General features: G+C 32.5%; 1 protein-coding gene across 12 annotated transcripts in view; it reads left to right on the forward strand.

Moving 5' to 3' along the window:
• Nucleotides 1-21122, forward strand: part of VPS13B (vacuolar protein sorting 13 homolog B) — a 753213-nt gene that overhangs the window by 143147 nt on the left and 588944 nt on the right. For all 12 annotated transcript variants that reach the window (XR_014018703.1, XM_081265604.1, XM_081265602.1 and 9 more), the window contains one exon: nt 11872-12053. Coding sequence is in view for 11 of the 12 variants with exons in the window: in XM_081265604.1 (XP_081121730.1) it covers nt 11872-12053 (182 nt within the window). In the remaining variant the exon portion in view is untranslated. The remainder of the gene's footprint in view (nt 1-11871; nt 12054-21122) is intronic.

Below are 21122 nucleotides of genomic sequence, written 5' to 3' on the forward strand. Positions count from 1 at the left end.
TCCTCCATGTTGTAATGTATATTATACTTTATTCCTTTTTATTGTTAAATAGGATTTTGTTGTATGGATAGAGCACATTTTTTCCCCATTCACCAGATGATGGATATTTAGGTTGTTTTTAGCTTTATAACTATTACCATAAATAATTGTTAAGATAACGTTATAAGATATAAAATAATAAAACTGTGGTGGTTTTGTGTTGACTTCCATTTTCATTTTCTTCGGTGGACACCAACTGTGGAATATTGAGTAATATAGTAAATTCACATTTTTAAGTGTTTTATGTTTTAAGAAACTTTGAATGAATTTTGGCTAATGTCTCCATTTTATATTCTTTGCAACAATGGATAAGGGTTCCTGTTTTTCCAGTCTTGTCAACTCTTGTTATTCTCTTTTTATTATCTATTTCAGTGGATGTGAAATAGTATCTCGTAATGGTTTTGTAAGAATTCATTTTTGTTTGCTTAGTACATAATAAGACTGTGTATTTTATGTATTTGAATAACAAGACTTTTTAATATTTTTCCTTTAGTAGTGGGCAATCTTTACTTCCAATTTTGTCTTCTCATCTGATATCTAACATTTGAATTCATATATTTATTTCAGAATTTTGAAAAACAGTGAAATATTTTTATATTCTCAACAGGATGTGATTTGTATAAAAATTTGTATAAAACAGTAATTTGAAGTGCTAAAATCATTGTAATAAAAATATAATAGCTAATATCAAACTTATGTGATTATACTGCCGAACAGTAGTAATATCACATATGCATTTAAAATAAAACCACAGCAGAGCTGTTTGTATTCATGTGGAAAGATCTTGGTGATTTCTGAAATATGTAGCTTAGTCATAAAAGCAAATAGTGTACATATATATATTCCCATTAAATTTATAAGTGTTACATTCAAATGCATGAAATTAAGGTCTCTGTGTTTACACTTAATTCATAAAAAGTGGTTGTCTGTGGGGAGTGAAGTGGGAATAAAGAATATCTTTAACTTTTCATTTTACTTGCCAGTTAATTTTTCTACACTTTTAAAACTTTTTCCATTGACTACGATATGTTATATAAGTAGTCATTATGCAAAGAAATATACAAGTCTTTGGATTTTGAAATGTACTCATAAGTTGTATGTGCATTTTATTTTGGAAACAGTGAACTAATATTATTTTACCATTCAGGATATGAGTAATAATAAAAATACATTTTTTTGGGGGGGGACCAGTCTGTATGTTCAAGCTTTGCATTTGGGGATTCTACATAACTCTTCAGATCTAGCTGTTACTGAGAGTATTCTTTCAATTGCTATGTGGTGTTTTGATTTTAAGAGAATGGATGTCTGTTCCTCAAGTGTACATATGGCCAAAATTTTATGGTGTTCCTGTGAACCTGAATGGATTGCATCCAGTAGTAAGAACCTTACTTACATTTTTTTCTATTTAAAGTCTGGAAGGAAGAATTTTCTTTATAGGAATGACAGATTGGTCTAGAAATTTCATCAGCTCTGTATTACAGTTTGTCAGCAAGTGGTATAATAAGAATCTATTAAAGTATTTCTTTCTTAGGACATATTCATTTTCAGTGTTTGCTACTATACAATCAAGACCTACTTGTTTCTGTTTCCTTCAATTTATCCTGGAGTTTGTCCAAGTCGAGTTTTAATGAGTTGTTTATCTCACTAGTTACACTAAAATTTATTTTCCCTTAGAGAGTAATATCTCAATTGATAGCTTTAAAACTTATTCTGTTAAGTGAACATATGTTCAGAGTAAGACTTCTGGGTATGAGAAATAGTTATTTGTTGAATAAATTAACTGTTAAAAGGGAGCTTTAGTAATTTCAAAACAATTGAGTCCAGAATTTCTTAGTTTTAATACGAATTTTTATTTTGAGGTTTTATTTTAAATGAAGTTTAATAAATGTATAGTGGCATGAATTATAAAGAAAATCACACAATTTATTGAGTTTTCATTGACATTTTAAGGATTCCCCCAAATAAATTAACAAAGTTATAGAAGTTATTCATCTTTTTATAAATTTCTGGAGCCAAAATGATGTTGTGCAATGATTTGGGTAATAGATATATAGGTGTTTGTTATTTTCCATACTTGTTAATCAACTGGATATATTTTCAAACTTTCAAAACTAAAAGACAAAAAGTACTTTTAATTGATATTGTTATACTAACAGATACATTATGCAAGTTACCATTTATTGCCAAATCACTTAAAATTCATTTATTTTATCTTAAGTCTTACCAGGGTATTTAACAGAAGTATAATAAAATATGCTTTTATTTGTGGTTATTTATAGTTGAAAAATGGAACCATGAAAACAAGGTAATTGTGCATGTATGACATAGTTACCTTGTTTATTATGAGATTTATACTTATGTATAAACTGTTATTTTCTTTTATGTTAATTCTGAATGAGAGAATTCTATGTTACCCTTAGGCATTATTAAATTTTAAAATAATTCTTTTGAATGTGCATATGGTTAAGTTTTTATTCAGACCTATGTTATTCACTTGGGAATCATTTTATGTGACATATGATGGCTTGAAAAGGTTATGGTTCCATATACAGTAGCCAAATTTATTATGAAAAAGTAAAGACCTACTTGTAAAAATAATCCCATCTATAATTTTGTCTTAATTATTGCTATAGTTAAAAGAACATGGCTCTTGGTATACCATGGAACCTCCTAAATGACTGAGTATCTGGAAATAGAGTTCTTAGGTTAGCCATACATTTCATATCTTAGCAGGTGTTCCAAATGTTTGTTGTTTTTAAATAGTATCAATAACAATAAAGTGTGTGTTTGTTTACATTTTTGGTCAGGTATTTGAATACAAATTTGAGAATGTAATAGAATCAATGTCCATTTTTAAAGTCTTAGAAAAAGGATAATAAGAAAGTTAAAAACAAGATTTAGAAAATATCCCAAATGTCAGAAAAGCAAAAGAACACAATAATGATAATTAAATTCAAATATGTGAATTAGGTCCAAGTTGTTGCTATCTCTTTATGATCTCTACTATTTTGATGTGAAGAATCTTTTATACAGTGCATATTTTTCTCTGGTCCTCTCATTTTTATGCTTTGGGTTTTATGGTGAAATGTGATCTGAGCTCTAAAGGCTATGTTTACTTGGAGTCATATGTTGTAATTAAATATTTGAAAGTTGTATGGACAAGGTAGTGGCTGCCTCAATTTGCAATTGAATATTTAAGTTTTCTGACATGACAATTAAAAGACACAGGCATTTCCATTTAATTTTTATTTTTTAAATTGTCGCTGTTTTAAGTGAGAGAAGGCAGTGGTATCTTGTACTAATAATGTTCATAGGCACAGAGAGCTCTGAATACCACATGGAGCCTTTTGGTTTTAATTGAGTAAACATTTACATTAGGTAATAGTCATCATTTTGACCATTTTAAAGGGTACATTTCAGTGTTTTTTTAGCGTATTCAGGGTGTTGCTCAGTTATTCCCCCTTTCTAATTCTGGAATAATTTCAAAACTTCTAAAAAAGAAACCGTGTGTCTGTGTTTCTGGACATTTTATACAATAGAGTCATAATATATGACATTTTCTTTTTTCTTTTTTCTGTTTTTTATTTATATATGACAGTAGAATCCATTACAATTCTTATTACACATATAGAGCACAATTTTTCATATCTCTGGTTGTATACAAAGTATATTCACACCAATTCATGTCTTTATACATGTACTTTGATAATAATGATCATCATTATTTCCATTCTCATACCAAATAAAGTAGATGTCAAGCCAAAGTTAATCAAAGGGGATAAAGAAGGACACTACATAGTGTTCAAGGGAACCATACACCAACAAGACTATATAATTATATGTCCCAAACATTCATTAAACAAACTCTTCTCAAGTTCAAGAGTCAAATAGACCACAACACAATAATTTTGGATGACTTTAACATACCTCTTTCATCACTAGATAGACCTTCCAAACAAAAGCTGAACAAAGAAACTGTAGAACTCAGTAATACAATCAATAACTTAGACTTAACTGACATATATAGAATATTTCATCCTTCAATGAAAGAATATGTTTTCTTGTCAGCAGCACATGGGTCCTTCTCTAAAATAGACTGTATGGCATTCTCTCTTTGGCTTATTTTAGCATATATGCTATAATATGAATCAACCTTGAAAGTTTTCTTCATGTTGTAGCATGTTTCAATAAGTATTTGATTCCTGTTTGTGTCCCAGTAATATTCCATTGTGTGGACACACAATGTTTTGTTTATCTCTTCATCAGTTGGTATTTGCTTGGTTTGTTTTAAGTTTTTGGCCATTAAGAATATTGCTGTAAGCTCAATTCACAGTAGCTAAGCTATGGAACCAATCTAGGTACCCTTCAACAGACGAATAGATAAAGAAAATGTGATATGTAAACACAATGGAATATTACTCAGCCATAAAAAGAATGATGTTATGACTGTTGCTGGTAAATACATGGAGATTATCATGCTGTGTGAAATCACCCAGTTCCCCCAAATCAAAGGCCAAATATTCTCTATGATATATGGATGCCAGCATATAATAGGGTCGGTCAAATGACATTTTGTAAGTGTGTCAAGACCAGTCTGTGAGGAAAAAATAGTCTTTTCAACAAATTGTTTTTATAAAAACAACATATACAAAAGAATAAAATTGGACTAAGACCTCAAATCATATATGAAAATTAACAACAGATCAAAGACAACCAAAACAATGGGATCCTAATTAGAATAAGTTATATTCCATGTGTGATGTGTCAAAAACACTCTACTGTCATGTATATATAAAAACAACAAATAAAAAATAAATTCTAAAAATGGATCAAAGAGTTAAAAATATGTAGATTGTAGAAATTAAAAAAGGTATAAATTCTCATTATTTTAGAATAGAATATTTCTTAAATATGACACCCACAACAAAAGCAATAAAAGAAAAATCATAAAATTAGTTTTCATCAGAATTTAAAATGTTTCTTATTATGGGACATTATCAAGAAAGTAAAAAGGCAACATATGTAATGTGAAAATATATTTACAAATCACAACTGAAAAAATTCTGGCTTTCAGGATATGTAAATAATTTTCATAACTCAACAATAAAAATTCACATAAAAAGCTCAATTTAAAAAAATGAACATAGGACTTGAATAGACATTTTTCCAAAAAAGGATAGACAGATAGCCAACAGAACAAACAAAAAGCAATTTAGCATCATTAATTATTAGTGTAATGAAACTTAAAAGCACAAAATACCATTTCCCACCCAGAAGAATGGCCATTATCAAAACACAGAAAATAACAAGTGTTGGCAAGGATGAATACAAATAAGAAGGTTATAAACAACAGTGCAATTATGGTGTAAAACAATATGGCATTTTATCAAAAAATTAAATGTTGCCAAGCATTGTGGTACACACCTGTAATTCCAGCAGCTTGGGAGGCTGGGACAGGGCAATTGAGAGTTAAAACCCAACCTCGTCAACTTAACCAGGCCATAAGCAACTTGATCCAGAGGTCTCAAAATATAAAAAATAAACTGGAGATGTCACTCAGTATTTGAGCACCATTGGGTTTAATCCCCAGTACTAAAAACAAATAAATAATTAAACACTGTGTTACCATATGATCTAGCAATTATATTGATAAATATATACCCAAGAGAACTAAAATACATAAAAAAAAAACTATAAATGTGAATAGCAGTATTATTTTTAAGTGCTGGGAATTAAACCCCAAGGCCTTGTGTGTGCTAGCCAAGTACTCTACCACTAAGCTACATCCCCAGTTCCCTTGTCCCCATCCTCCCCAATTTATTTTTTTCATTTTAAGATTGGGTTTCATTAAATTGCCCATACTGTCCTCAAACTTGCAAATTTCTGGAGTAGATGGGATTATAGGCATGTGCAACTGTGCCAGGTATAGTAGCAATATTTTTTTGTTGTTGTTTTTAGATATACAAAACAGTAGAGTGTATTTTGACATATTATACATACATGCAATATAAGTTATTCTAATTAGAATTCCATAATGTGGAGTTTCACTTGAAGATTTTTCTTTAATCTCATAGATCTCCAGAAGATAGATTAAAGTCTGAGATGTTAAAAAGACATACATGTTTAATATTTTATCAGTCACTTCGTTTTTATCTCTACTGTTTCCTGTTTAATTCCTTTGGCCATTGTCTTTTATTTTTTTGTAAAGAATTTATCACGGGGGCGGGGACTGGAGTTGTGGCTTAGCTGTGGAACACTCACCTAGCATGTGGGAGGCCCTGGGCTCCATCCTCAGCACCACATAAAGTATAAATAAATAAATAAATAAATAGTTCTCTCTCTCTATAAAATAATTTATTACGAGTTTTTGCTGAAATGATGAATATTCATTCTTCAGGATTCAGCTGAAGTGTAAAACTTGCAGTTCCCTCCACACAATCCTTCTTTATTTCAAATAGTATATCTTTCCGCATAGTTCACAAAGACCTCTATGTAACTTTGTTTTAGCATTAATTATGTTGAATTGTAATTCTTGGTTTACTTGTCTAACAGTAACTGTATTTTTTAGTGTAAAGATGGTGTCTGTCTCCTCAGATCTTAGCAAAGGCTGTTTGTATCAATTCAGTTTTACATGTTAACTACGTTGGATTTTTTTGCTCAGTCGTCTGTAATAGGTTGAGTAAGTGTTTCTATGTTTATGTTTCAAATTGACAAGTGAAGTTTAGAAAAGTTATATTACTTTTTTTTTATAAAAACATTAAAAAGGTAAGCCAGAAATAGAAGTTAGACTTTTAAAAATTTCATATCATATTCTATTACCTTAAATGAAAATCTTTGAGTAGATTTGGAGATAAGAGACTTCAAAATATAAATTTGAGAATTTGAATCCGATGTAGTGAGGCTTAGATGGACTCTCAGTTTAATGGCTATGTAAGGCCTATTTATGTGCTTCTTTGGATAGAGGCCATAGGAAAGCAGCCAAATTAATTAATTATTGAACTTTTGTAGCCATGCTAGTGTCCTGCAAACTTGCCAAGTTCACTTCTACCTCATGGCCTTTGCACAATCTCTTCTATCTGCTTGAAACATAGGTAATCATTTAGCTATTTCTTACCTCCTTCATGACTGCTTTAGTTTCAGTTGAGTAAGGTCCATCCTTATAATAACATCTACCTACTGCACGTGAAATTGCTCACCCTGTAGCAGTCTCATTCTATTTGTTATGCTCTACTTTTAATTTTTGTTAGTATTTTTTCTTATAACCTTTTCATACCTTTATTTAATGATTGTGTATTGATTTTTGTCTTCCCTCTCTACTGGAATGTGTGCTCCCTGAGGACAGCTGTTTTGATTTTTATTTCTTTCATATTTTAAAATGACTAAAATATTTTCCAAGTAACTAGAATATTAATAAATATTTGCTGGTTTCATACATTTTCTATAGAATCAATTCAACATTATGGTATACAACAGCTAGGCTTAATCTAAGACTAATAGTTAAAATAACATTGAGAACATTACATGTCATTTATTTATGGACCTAGAAAGTGTGAAGTAAAAACTAAGTTTGACTTTGAAGGATATTGCACCATGGCTACTGTAGAAGTAGATAAATAAGGAGTCTATTGACTTAAAAAAATAACTGAAATTAAAGCATGCTTAGTAGTGACAAAGGTAACCAACCGACCTGGCCCTCTTCTCCTAGTATCCCAACTCTATAAGATACTGCTTGAAATCCCCTTATATTCTAGCATAGGTAAGTTATGCACATAAATTGACTGTAGTATACTATAGTGGATGAGTAAGGGAAATTATAGAGATGTCCTGATTTCTCTGCATACTTTATTTGAACGTTCATTGAATTTTTCTTTATCTTTTTTGTAGTTCATTCAGTAAGTTTACTAGAATAGTGATTATCTGGAATTCACATTTTTATGACATATTGTATACTTTGATATAAGTCTGTATTTTAGTCAAAATATTGTTTGTTAGACATTTCTGTATATTATTTCTATTTGTTTTGCACTTTACTCCAGCAACACAGATTATGTGTATTTTAGATTGTCCTCTTCTGCCACCTACTTCAATATCCTTTTCTGAAATCATTTTATAATTTTTCAAAAATTTCATTTTGTGTAAATTTCTGAATTTTATCTACCATGTTCGTGATTCTATTCTGAGTTGTGTTTTCTTTGTTTAATTTCAAAATATTGGGGAATTTTTATAGATACTTTAATGTTTTTAGTTTAAATCCACTCTGTATGATTTTAAGCCTTCTAATTTTATTGAGACTTGTTTTTTGGCCTAGAATATAATATGTATTGGTTAATCTGCTGTTATTGGGAGGGAGAGTTCTAAAAACGTCAATTAGGTCAAATTGATTGATGGTGTTTTTGTTTTTTAAAAAGTCTTTACTGACTTTCTATTGTATCTGTTGCTGTGAGTATCGTATTGAAATCTTCAATTTTTAAATTTGTTCCTCTTCCCAGTTATATGAAAATTGATATATTTGGTAGGTCTTTAATCCTGTAAAACTAATTGACCCTTTTATCATTACAAACAATCCCTATTTATCCCTAGTAATGGTCTTTTATGTGCTTTGTCTGATATTACTATGTAAATATTTTTAATTTGATGTACATGGTGTAGTTTTTCCTCCATCCCTCTATTCCCCTTTCCATCATTGTACCCCTGTTTTAGATTCTACTTTCTTATATTTAAAGTAGGTTTCTTATTGGTGGGATAGAGTTGGGACTTTGCTTTTTTTTTAATGCATTCTGATAATCTCTTAAATGTCTTCTTTGACATTTAATATAATGTATATTTTTGGATTTATGTCTATCTTACTGTTTGTTTTCTGATGGTCTCATCTTTTGTTTCTTATTTTTAATTTATTTTGATTGATTCCATTTCATTTCTACTATTCCATTCTTATGATTCCATTTATCTCTACTATTGCCTTTATTCATTCGCCTTTTGTTTTATGGCTTAATTGTTTTAGGGTTTAGAATTTATATCTTATCAAAATCTTCTTCCAATAATAATATACCACATCAAACATCATATAAGAACCTCACTGCAGTGTACTTAATTTCCTTTCTCTTGTTCTTTGATCTATTTGTGCCATAGTTCTGCTTTTAAAGAAGGTATAAGCTTAACATGTTACTCTTTTTTTTTTTTGCTTTTAACAATGAATTCTTTCATTTCTTCAGAAGATACTGAGAAAGATTATTTAATTTTTTCTTTAAAATATTAATTTGCAGGCTGGGGTTGTGGCTCAGTGGCAGAGCGCTTGTCTCGCACATATAAGGCACTAGATTTGATCCTTAGTACCACATAAAAGTAGATGTCTAAAGTAGAGGTATTGTGTCCATCTACAACTAAAAAATATTTTAAAAACTTCATTTGCATATCTGTATGGGCTGTCTATAGTCTAGTGAGGAGGTCAATGGAATAGGGTAGAGGAGAGTGTGGCTGCAGAGTCACTATTCAAAAACTCCAGAGACTAAGCAGGAAGCAGGTCTGTTTTTATTGTGCAGATACTACACACACACACACACACACACACACACACACACACACACACACTCTCACTCACTCTTAGACAGTAGCTAAGCAGAATACAGGCAGCCACCAATGCAGTTTCTGCTATTGTCCTTGAAGCAACCAATCCAGGAGTAGGCCAGGGAGCAAGCATAGGGACTGCAACACATGGCCTCGTGCTCAGGGCTGTGCTTATGGGAGTAACCAGCCTGCTGCTCACTTGTCTAGCACAAGGGGAGTGGCCTGCCACTCAGATGCCCTTAAGGTATGCCATATATGCAGTACTCCATGCACTTGTCCCCATACTTATTTATCATACTTATCATTCATCACATTTCTTTGTGTAACTTCACAGAGATTTCCTTCTGGTATCACACTTGTTTAGCCTGAAGTATTTATTTATTTATTTATTTATTTATTTGCAGCACAGGTATGCTGATGAGGACTTGTTGTCAGTTTTTGATAATAAGAAGACTTTATGTTGCCTACATTTTTTGAAAGCTCTTTCCTCTGAAGTTTGAATTTTAGGTTGAAAGTTTTTCTTTTTCCTTTCATCATTTCAGTAATTTTACTCCTTTGTCTTCTCTTGTACATAATTTCTATGAAGTCTGCTTTTCTTTTTTTTCCCTTCCTTCTTCCCACTCTCCTTTCCTTTGTTTCTTCCACATAACTAAATCATGTACTTTATACTGAGCTACATCCGTATCTCTTTCTTTGTGTGTAATGTGTTTTTCTACTCGATGTTTTTAGGGTTTTTGTCTTTAACATGTGTTTAAAGCAATTTGATTATTATGTGCTTTGGTATGTTTTTACATCTATTTGGGAATTGTTGAACTTCTTCCATCTTTGAGTTTATAGTTTTCTAGATTAAAAAAATTTTTTTGACATTGTTTCCTTAAATAAATTTTCTGTTCCTCCTCTTCCATTTTTTCTAGGTGTTCAGTTACTAACTGAATTACTAATTGCTTAATGTTTCACAGTTCATTAAGGCTTTTAAAAGTTATTTTATTTTTCCTTCTCTGGTCTTTATTTTCTGGAAACTTCCTAGGAAACTTATAAAATGTACCTCAGAATTGTTTGCTTGGGGTGAAGGAGGAGGGAGAGCATTTATCCCTACATATTCCAGGTTCTGTTAACATGAATCCAAAGTAGTTTCTAACCTTGTCTCAAAATGTATCACCTTAGGCAACATCAGCCATCTGCACTGAATTGGTGTCCATAGTGGTTAGAATAAGAGTTGGGGAGTGAGGCTTTTAAAGTGATATATGAGAGATGTTAAATACTATCTCTGTGTGGATATGGATTTGGAAAATGATAAACACAGGTTTGTGAGATAGGGGAGAGAGTGAGGTGCTTAAGTCTACTGTAATTTCATCTTAGTATATAGCTTATATGAGTCAGCCATTCACTATCATAAATAAATGTGAAAATGATAGTTTATCATAATACTAAATGGAAAAATTGGAATTTAATTCCATGTGATCTGATCAAGAGCCCTATATCCTATGCTTCATATCACAAATATTTATGAAGTATTTACTTTATACCAAGCTCACTATTTGCCAGTATTATGGAAAAATAACATTTTTGAATTTAGTGGGGTAGAGAGGTGGAGCATGGGAGGAATAGATAAATTCTAGATTGGGCAGGGGGTGGGAGGAAAAAGGAGGGCCAGGGGATTAGCAAGGATGGTGGAATGTGATAGACATCATCATCCAAAGTACATGTATGGAGAAGACACAAATTGGTGTCAACGTACTTTATGTACAACCAGAGGTATGAAAAATTGTGCTGTATACATGTAATAAGAATTGTAATGCATTCCACTGTCATTTATTTTTAAAAAATCTATAAAAAAAGCATTATGATAGTTTAATTTATCCTGGTAGTTTTTGCATCTGAAAAATGATATGATAGATGCTCATATGGTTATTATGACAGAATTCTATGGGTTAATAGATATAAAAATTTTTTAAAATGTACATTTGCTAGTAATTTGTATGTGTTAACTTGTATTATTTCATTTTTTTTGATGATTAACTTGATCTAAGAACTATAATTTCTTCAGCAAAACTTTTGTGTTTATGGATATTATTCTAGTTTATGTTTTCATTCATTATTCTGAGAATTTCTGAAATAAACTAAATTATTATCAGAATTGCATATCTAATTGATTTAATTCCACTTAAAAATATTGTGAATGTATACCTTTTTTCCGTTGCAATTTAATTCATTTAACATGTTGTTTATTAATGCTACCTATTGTTATTTTTCTGTTTTCTTTTGCAGGACCAAAAGATCTCAAATTGTTATAACTGAAGGTATATTTGAACTTCCAAATCTCACAATTCAAGCTACAAGAGCACAGACACTTCTGCTGCAAGCAATATATCAAAGTTGGTCTCATATTGGAAATGTTAGCTCTTTAGCAGTGAATGAAATTTTGATGAATGAAGTCTTTCAAAATATAGGTAAGAAAATAGTTTTCTTGAAAAATAAATGGGAAATTTGTAGCAAAGGTGAGTAATAATTTGTCATTTAAATTCATATGTTAGCATGTTTATCTTCAGTCATATTTCTGTTGAAATTGTGTATTTATAGCTTATGTTTAATAATCTAACTTATGCCATAAGCCATTCAATTTTGTTCTCTGATACAAATTTTTGGATATGCTTTATACTTTTTCTACTAATACACAATTTTAAAATTTATTTTAATCCATTAATTTATGTTTTTAAATTGATACAGGTATTGAACCCAGGGTTGCTTACCCCTGAGCCCTTTCTCCACTCTTTTTATTTTTTATTTTGCGACAGGGTCTTGTTTAAGGCCTTGTTAGTTGCTTTGGCTGGCCTCAAATTTGGAATCCTCTAAGTCTGGAATCCTCCTGAGCTGCTGGGATTACAGGCTTATGCTACTCTGCCCTGCAAGTTTTCATTTTTTTAAATTGGGACATCATGAATGTATATCCTTACAGGATACAATGAAAAGGATATTTTTAAAACTTTTTTTAAAGTTGTTGATAGACCTATATTTTATTTATATGTGGTGCTGAGAATCAAACCCAGTGTCTCCCACATGCCAGGCAAGTGCACTACTACTGTGCCACAGCCCCGGCCCCTAAAAGTTTTGATATATGTTTGTAATATGTAATGATTAAATCTAGTCTTTAACATGCTGATAAATGCTACAGGCTTATATATCTCACTGTCTGTGGTGAGACATTTTAATGTACTCTTCCAATGCATTCTAAATGTTATTATTAGCTGTAGTCACTATGTTAGTCAATAGGTCTCAAAAAATTATTTCTTGTAATTAAAATGTTTTACCCTTTGACAACATCTCCACAATTCCCTTTCTTCTTTATCCTTACTACCCAGATTTGTGCAATCACAATCATACTGGCTATAAGTCTGACTTTTTAAGATTCCACTTATAAGTAAAATCATATGATACTTGTCTTTCTGTGTCAGGCTTATTTAACTTAGCATAACGTCTTCTAGATTCATTCATCTTGTTGCAAATAATAGCATTTTCCTTTGTTTTTGAGATAGAATAATATTCTTTTACACATACACACACAAATACACAAACACAGTTTTATTTATCCATTGGTGGATACTTTGGTTCATTGCATATCTTGGTAATTGTATATAATTGCTTCAGTGAGCAGGAACATTCAGATCTTTCTTTGATTTTATTTCCTTTGGATATAACCAGAAGTAAGATTATTGGATCATATCATATTTCAATTATTAGATTTTTGAGGAACCTCCATATCTTTTTCCAAAATGAGTTTGTTTATTTTTATTCCTACAAAGTGTGTATGGACCAGGTGTTCTCTTTTTTTCACTTCCTTGTCAATGCATAATCTTTCATCTTTTTAATTATAACAATTTTATCAGCTCTGTGGTAAAATCTCATTATGGATTCACTGTGTATTTTTCTAGTGTTTAATGAGTTTGAGCACTTTTTTTATGTACTTGTGCAGCATTTTAGTCTTTTTAGAAGTGCCTGTTCAGGCCCTTTCTCTGTTTTTTTCATTGGTTTATTTATTGCTATTGAGTTGTTACCTGTGGGCTTATCATATATGGCTTTCATTGTATTATATGTTTCTATAATATTTTGATAGTTATATTCATGACAGGGTGTTGAATTTTGTCAGATGCTTTTTCTATCTGTTGAGATGACCATGTATGTAGTTTTTTGTTCATTTTATTAATAGGTATTTTGGGAAAATCTAATGTAATTGAACTAGTGACCTTAGGCAGAAGGTCCTGTGATACTGAAGAAAGAATAAGGTATATCCAGTATCAGAGTGCAGTTTTGAGTGACTTACTGAATATGGTCAAGGGGAGCAACAAGAGTGCTAGTTCCCTACAACCTGGGTAAGAGGGATAAGACTTAGATAAGGTGAGGTAAGAGTGGCTTTCATTCAAACCAGAGTGTGTATCTGGTTTATCTCAAGTAACTTTGAAGATATCAGGTACATTGCCGACAGTGACTTTACTAGTTTCTATTTGTAAAGCTCCACATATCACTGTGTTTGATTTATTTATAGTGGGCTGGGAAACTATGGTTACTCAGAGGCAGTCATAGTGGTGACAATTCAAGATGGCTGTAGTCAGGTCAAGCTGGATTCCTATACTGGGCTTATATTTATTGACCTACTTTGAGCATCCCAGGGATAAATGGATCCCATTTAATTATGTTTAATAATTTTTTAATGTTATTGAATTTGATTGAATTTTTGCATCGCATTTCGAAGGATTTTTGTATCTATGTTATACTTGTTCGTCTTTGATATTAGGGTAATGCTGGTCTCATAAATGAGTTTGAAAGAAAACACTCTTCAATTTTTGGAATAGTTTGAGAAATATTGCTTTTAGTTCCTGCTGATGGTGTTTTCTGATTCTGTGTTTTGTGGTATCAGTTATAATAACTATCTCCTCATTCATTTCTTATTTATTTGCATATGGTCTCTTTTTTCTGAGTCTAGTAAAAAGTTGGAGTATTCTGTTTATCTGTTCAGTACACCAATGCTTAGTTTTTTTTATTAATTTTTTTTCCTAGTCTCTATTTCATTTATTTCTGCTCTGATCTTTTTTTTTTCTGTTTATAATTTTGGGTTGAATTTGTTCCTCTTTTTCTCATTTCTTGAAGTGTAACATTAAATTATTATTTGAAATCTATCTTTTTTTTTTTTTTTTTTTAAGGATAGACATTTTCCTCATGGAACTGTTTTTTCTTCATTCCATAGATTTAATATGTTGTATTTCCAGTTTCACTTCTCTGACATTTGTTCTGTGTAATTAAAACCTCTGATTTTTGGTACATGTATATACTTACAATTTTTACATCTTCTTAGTTAATTATGCCCTTTATCATTATATAATTACCTGTTTTGTCTACTTTTATAGGTTTTCTCTTAGTCTATTTTGTTTGATATGAATATAGCTACCTTTTTCTATTAGTATGGGCTATGTTTTATATTAGTATGGGCTATGTTTTCCCATCTCTTATTGTGTTAGTCAGCTTTTTATCACTGTGTCCAAAATATATGAAAAGAACAACTTAGAGGAGGAAATTTTATATTTCCCTTATTGTTTCATAGGTTCAGTGCATGGTTGGCTGACTCCATTGCTCTGAGCTTGGAGTGACGCCAAACTTCTTGGTGGAAGAAAGCTTCTTAGTTCCTGGCATCTGGGAAGCAGAGGGAAAAAGGGAGAGGGAAGAAGCCAAGAACAACATATAGTCTATAAGAGCATTTCTCCAGGGACCCACCTCCTCTACTCATGGCCCGCCTGCCTGCATTAACCATCCAGTAATCCATTCAAATTATTCATAGAATGGATTAATCTACTGATTAGGCTATGACTTTTGTAATCTACTTATTTTACCTCTGAAAAATTCTTTTATTGTCTAACTTGAGCTTTTTGGGGATACCTTAATTCCAAATCATAATACTTATACAATTGAGTTTTGTACTTTCATATGTTTGAAGTTATTATGTAGCACCTTTCATGTCATTTTTAAAGAACTCCCTTTACTAATTCCTTTAAGACAGTTATGTTGGTGATAAAAACCCCTTAGCTTTTGTTTATCTGATAAAGTGGTATTGTCCTCTCACTTCTGAGAGCACGTTTGCCAAATAAAGTGTTCTCATTTGGCAGGCTTTTTCTTCAAGACTTTGTATATGTCATCCTACTTTATCCTGATCTTCAAGATTTCTGGTGAGAGATGTACTGATAAATACCTTGGAAATCACTTGTATGTAATTTGTTTCTTATCACTTGCTATTTTTCAGAATAATTTCCCTTTCTTTGTTTTTTTTTTTTTTTTTGACAATTAGAGTATGATATGTCTTGGTAAATTAATTTCAGGTTGAATTTTGTTGAAAATATCTGAAATTCATGTGACTGAATGTTGGCATCTTTCATTGAATTTGTGAATTTTTCAATAATAAATATGCATTTTAGCTCATTTTCATTCTTTTATCCTTCTATAAATTTCTATTATGCACATGTTAATTCTCTTAATAGTGATCCATAATGAGTTTTCTTTGTTCTTTTTCATTATTGTTTTCCTTTTGCTATTCTGGATAATTTCAAATGTCATGTCTCTGAACTCAGTGATTCTATTTTCTGCTGATGGACTCTGCTCTTAAAGTGTTCTATGGAATTTTAAGTTCACTTATAGTATTCTTTTATATTTTGTTTTAAGACATGGTCTCACTAAGTTGCTTAGGGCCTTGTTAAGTTGCTGAAGTTTGCCTCCAACTTGTGATCCTCCTGCCTCAGCCTCCTGAGCCACTGGGGCTACAGGTGTGCACTACCATGCCTGGCAGTTTATAGTATTCTTTTTCTGTATGAATGAGATTTTTAAAAAGCTATTTGTTTCTTTCTTAGACTTCATGAGTTATTCATGTCTTTTCCTCCAAATTTCTTTTAATTTTCTGTTTATACTTTCTTATGGTTCTTTGAACATCTTTTTTTTTAAAAGAGAGAGTGAGAGAGAGAGAGAGAGAGAGAGAGAGAGAGAGAGAGAGAGAATTTTTAATATTTTATTTTTTGTTCTCGGCGGACACAACATCTTTGTTGGTATGTGGTGCTGAGGCTCGAACCCGGGCCGCATGCATGCCAGGCGAGCGCGCTACCGCTTGAGCCACATCCCCCGCCCTTCTTTGAACGTCTTTATGATGATTCTGAATTATTTTTCAGTCATTTATCAGATCTCTATTTCTGTAGGGCTCATTATTGGAGCTTTATTAGTTAGTTTATTTCTTCCTTTACTCTTTTTTTTTTCTGTCTTTGGGTTTGATCTCAGGACCTTGTATATGCTAGGCACCTGTTCTGCCTCCTAACTATGCTTTCATTCTATTAGTTTCTTTTAGTGGTTTCATATTTCCTTAAATTTATAATATTTGTGTATATATACATTGTGTTTGAGCATATGCCCTTTGCAGCCTTTTTAGCTTTTCTTTGGTGGGGGTGGATAAACCTTCAGGGTTCATTTAGCCTGGTATTCTGGATGGGCCAGTGGTAATGATAAGAGGCTGACAGATTTTGCTGTAAAGTTCTCTAATTGAACTGGGTTTTTGGCTATTCTTTGAGGTCAGAAGGGGCTGCTAGCTATGCTTGTTAATTCAGTGAGGTCACTGGCAGGGCTCCCTGATGAAGCAGTGCTGCGATTAGATTCTTTCTGTTTGGGTAAGGATGTAGGCTGTATCTCCTGTCATGGCAGTTCTACTGTTGAGAATGTGTATTTGGGCAGGTCTATAGGGTGGCCTTTGATTCTGGGTGGGGTCACTGGCTGACTAACAAGTTGAGTGGTATCACTTCTCTGTTGATATGTGGACTTGCCTCCACTCTGAGAAGGCCTATACTGAACCCTTGGGCTTTCAGGGCAAGCTAGCTAGGAATCAAGTATGGAAGACCTGTTTACCATTCCTCCTAGAGGACAAGGCTATTGTTTGCTGCTGGTCAGGCATCTCTGCTGGCTGGAATGGGGAGCTACCACCAAGATCTCTGCACTGGTTCTGTGAACCTCATCCCTCTTCTCTATTTTTAGCTGATCCTTGTTGGTCTAACTGTATCAGTACCTCCAGTGTTTCCTATGGAAGAAAGAAGTAGGCCTGTGAATATGTCCATCTTAGCTTACTCTTTTACTGCAGAAACTATGAGCCTGAGGGAATCCCCTCTGTGGTACTGTGGCAGCTTCAGGGAGGGGGCAATACAAAGTGGAATCATTCCAATTACCTTAATATCATGACATTTCTCAGTTCTTTGGTCCATGTGGGTGTCTCAGCCTCACTCACTATTTCTGGAATAATCATAGAAGTATATCTGTCTTGGGGTTGGAGCTGTAGCTCAGTAGTAGAGCATTTGCCTCTTAGGTGTCAGGCTCTAGGATTGATCCTTAGCATCACATAAAAAGAAAGAAAGAAAGATATTGTGTCCATCTACAACTAAAAAATATTTTAAAAAATTATATCTGTCTACTGATGATTTCTATTTGGATTTGTATGAGGAGGACTGTAGGGTATCATATGGCAAGAGATTAGAGCATACTTGTTTATTCTGTAGTCTCTCTCTCCTTCTGTGGCCTCTGGTATTCAATCATGGGGCTCCACCCCAATGACATTATCAAATCCCAGTCATTTCCTAAAGACCTCACCTCTGCATTACATAATTGGATTAAGTTTCCATTCTCTTAAAAAAACCTCTTTTTTCTTTTCAAGTGGTAATGCTTTGAAATTTATTATTAGCAATCAGAAACTAATGCAATCTCGGTGCCAGATACTGGCATTCCAAGAGCCTATTCTGCCTTAGACATTGTTGTGTGTACACTGCCTGAAATGGGTTCCAGTATTTAAGTCTAGTTGGACCAGCAATTTGAATTTGTTTATTCATTAATAAATACACATAATCTGAATTTCAGTGGTCTCTATATTGATACACATATGTTTGTTCCTTACCTTTCTGGTTTTGGTTCCTAATTCCAATGTATATCTTCATTTATTTTATTCTTTTTACATATACATGACAGTATAGTATTTTTTGACATACTGTACTTACATACATGGATTTTAACTTATTCTAATTCGGATCCTATTCTTGCAGTTGTACATGATATAGAGTTTTACTGGTTATGTATTCATATATGGACATAGGAATGTTATGTCTGATTCATTCTACTGTCTTACCTATTCCCTTCACCCTTCTATTCCCTTCATTTACCTTTGTGTAATACAATGAACTTTCCTCGCCCCCATTGTCCTCTCTGATATGTGGATGCTGACATACAAATCAGAGAGGACATTTGGCTTTTGTTTTTTTGGAATTAGTTTATTTCACTTAGTCTTCAGTTCCATCCATTTACCGGAAAAATACCATAATTGATTGTGTCCTTTGCTTTGAAGAAGCTTTTTAGTTTGATACTATCTTATTTATTGGTTCTTGATTTTGCTTCTTGTGGTTTAGTTTTTTTTGAGGAAATTGGTTCCAAAGATGACATGATGGAGAATTGTTCTGCATTTTCCTTTAGTAGGCACTAGGTCTCTGGTCTCTCTTCTGATGCCTAGGTCTTTGATCCACTTTGATTTGTGTTTTGTGCAGGTTGAGAGATAGGGGCCAATTTCATATACTACATGTGGATTTCTAGTTTTCCAAGTACCATTTGTTGAAGAGGCTATCTTTTCTCCAATGTAGGTTCAAGGTGCCTTTGTCTAGAATGAGATAACTGTATTTGTGTGAGTTTGTCCCTATGCTTTCAATTCTGTTCTATTGGTCTTCATGCCTTGATAATGAAACAAGGTTTGGGTTTCTGTTTGTGCCAATACCATGCCGTTTTTATTACTATAGTCCTGTAGTATTATTTATGTTCTAGTTTTGTGATGAATCCTGCTTCACTTTTCTTGCTAAGTATTGCTTTGGCTATTCTGGGCCTCTTGTTTTTAATACTGAATTTTGTGACTGCTCTTTGTTTTTCTTTGAAGAACATCATTGGCTATTTAATAGGAATTTCATGAAATCTGTATAATGCTTTCTGTAGTATGGCCATTATTAGAGTGTTAATCCTGCCTATCCAAGAACACATGTGATCTTTCCATCTTCTGAGGTCTTCTTCAATTTTCTTTAGTGTTCTTTAATTTTCATCGTAAATGTATTTCACCTCTTGTTTTAGATTGATTCACAAATATTTTATATATTTTTGAGGCTATTGTCAGCTGATTCATCATTGGTAAATATAAACATAACTGATTTATGGGTATTAATTTTACTTTACTACTTTGCTGAATTCATTTATGAGTTCTAGAAGTTTTCTGGTGGATTTTCTTGGGGTCTTCTAATTAAAGAATTATGCCACAGAAAACAGGAATAGTTTGAGTTTTTTTTATCCTATTCATATCCCTGTAATTTCTTTCTGCTAATTGCTCTGCCTTAGGTTTCAAGGACTATGTTGAACAGTTAAAAAAAAAAGGGGGGGGGAAGGGTAGAATTACAACAAACAGGTGGGTGTAATTCAACCCCATCAGATGATGCCCACTCCTAGAGCTGCACCTTTCTTATCCAATGGAGGTAAAGTCCACTTGCATTGCAGGTTGCAATACCAGTCCAGTACCTCTTTACTTAGGACTTAAAGGTGTCTGCATAGCTCCTGTTCAGGGCGGTTCCTGACAACATACCATATCTGAATCCATTTTGTATTGCTATAGTAAAATACATGAGTAATTTTGGGTAAATTATAATGTGAAGAGGTTTATTTGGTTCACATTTCTGTTTGTTGGTGCATGCAAACAGCATGGCTTTTTTGAGGACTTTTCAACATTTTACAATATGATAGAGAAGTGAAAATGAAAGGGAATGTGTACAGAGACCTTATGGACCAATTAAGCTTTAATTGAGTACTTATCCATGTTGAGAGTGGCATTAATCCTTTGTAAGAACAGTGCCTCCATAACATAGTTACATTCCATTAGATTCAGCCTCTAAAAGGGTCTACCTCCTCAACACCACTGCACTGGGGACTAATACTCAAGCATGTGAAAAAGGAGGGACCATGGTCAAACAACATCCAAACCAAAACTTCTCAGTACTTAATCTTCCTTTGTATTGCTGGATAGTGTTCCACTATATGTGTATTCTACATTTATTTCATTATTTGATATATGTTTGGATTGTTTCTACTTTTGACTGTATGATTATAGTTACTATATACATTTAACTACAAGATTTTGTGAGAACATATAATTTCTCTTGAGTATCTACCTAGGAGTTGAATTACCGTGTGATGAAGTAGATCTCTGTTTATCCTTTTGAGGAATTATTATACTTTCTAAGGCATCTTCACTGTTGTGCATTCCTCATTACAGTATATGTTTGTTCTGATTTCTCCAGGTCTGTGGCCATATTGTTATTTTTTTTGGTATTGGCCATTGTTGCTGTGAAGTGGTATCATTTTGGTCATTTTCCTCATGGGTAATGATGTTGTGTTTTGTTTCATGTATTTATTGGCTATTTATATCTTATCCATTCAGA

The sequence above is a fragment of the Spermophilus citellus genome (assembly GCF_964194105.1).
Source record: "Spermophilus citellus genome assembly, chromosome: 14".
NCBI classification, from domain to species: domain Eukaryota; kingdom Metazoa; phylum Chordata; class Mammalia; order Rodentia; family Sciuridae; genus Spermophilus; species Spermophilus citellus.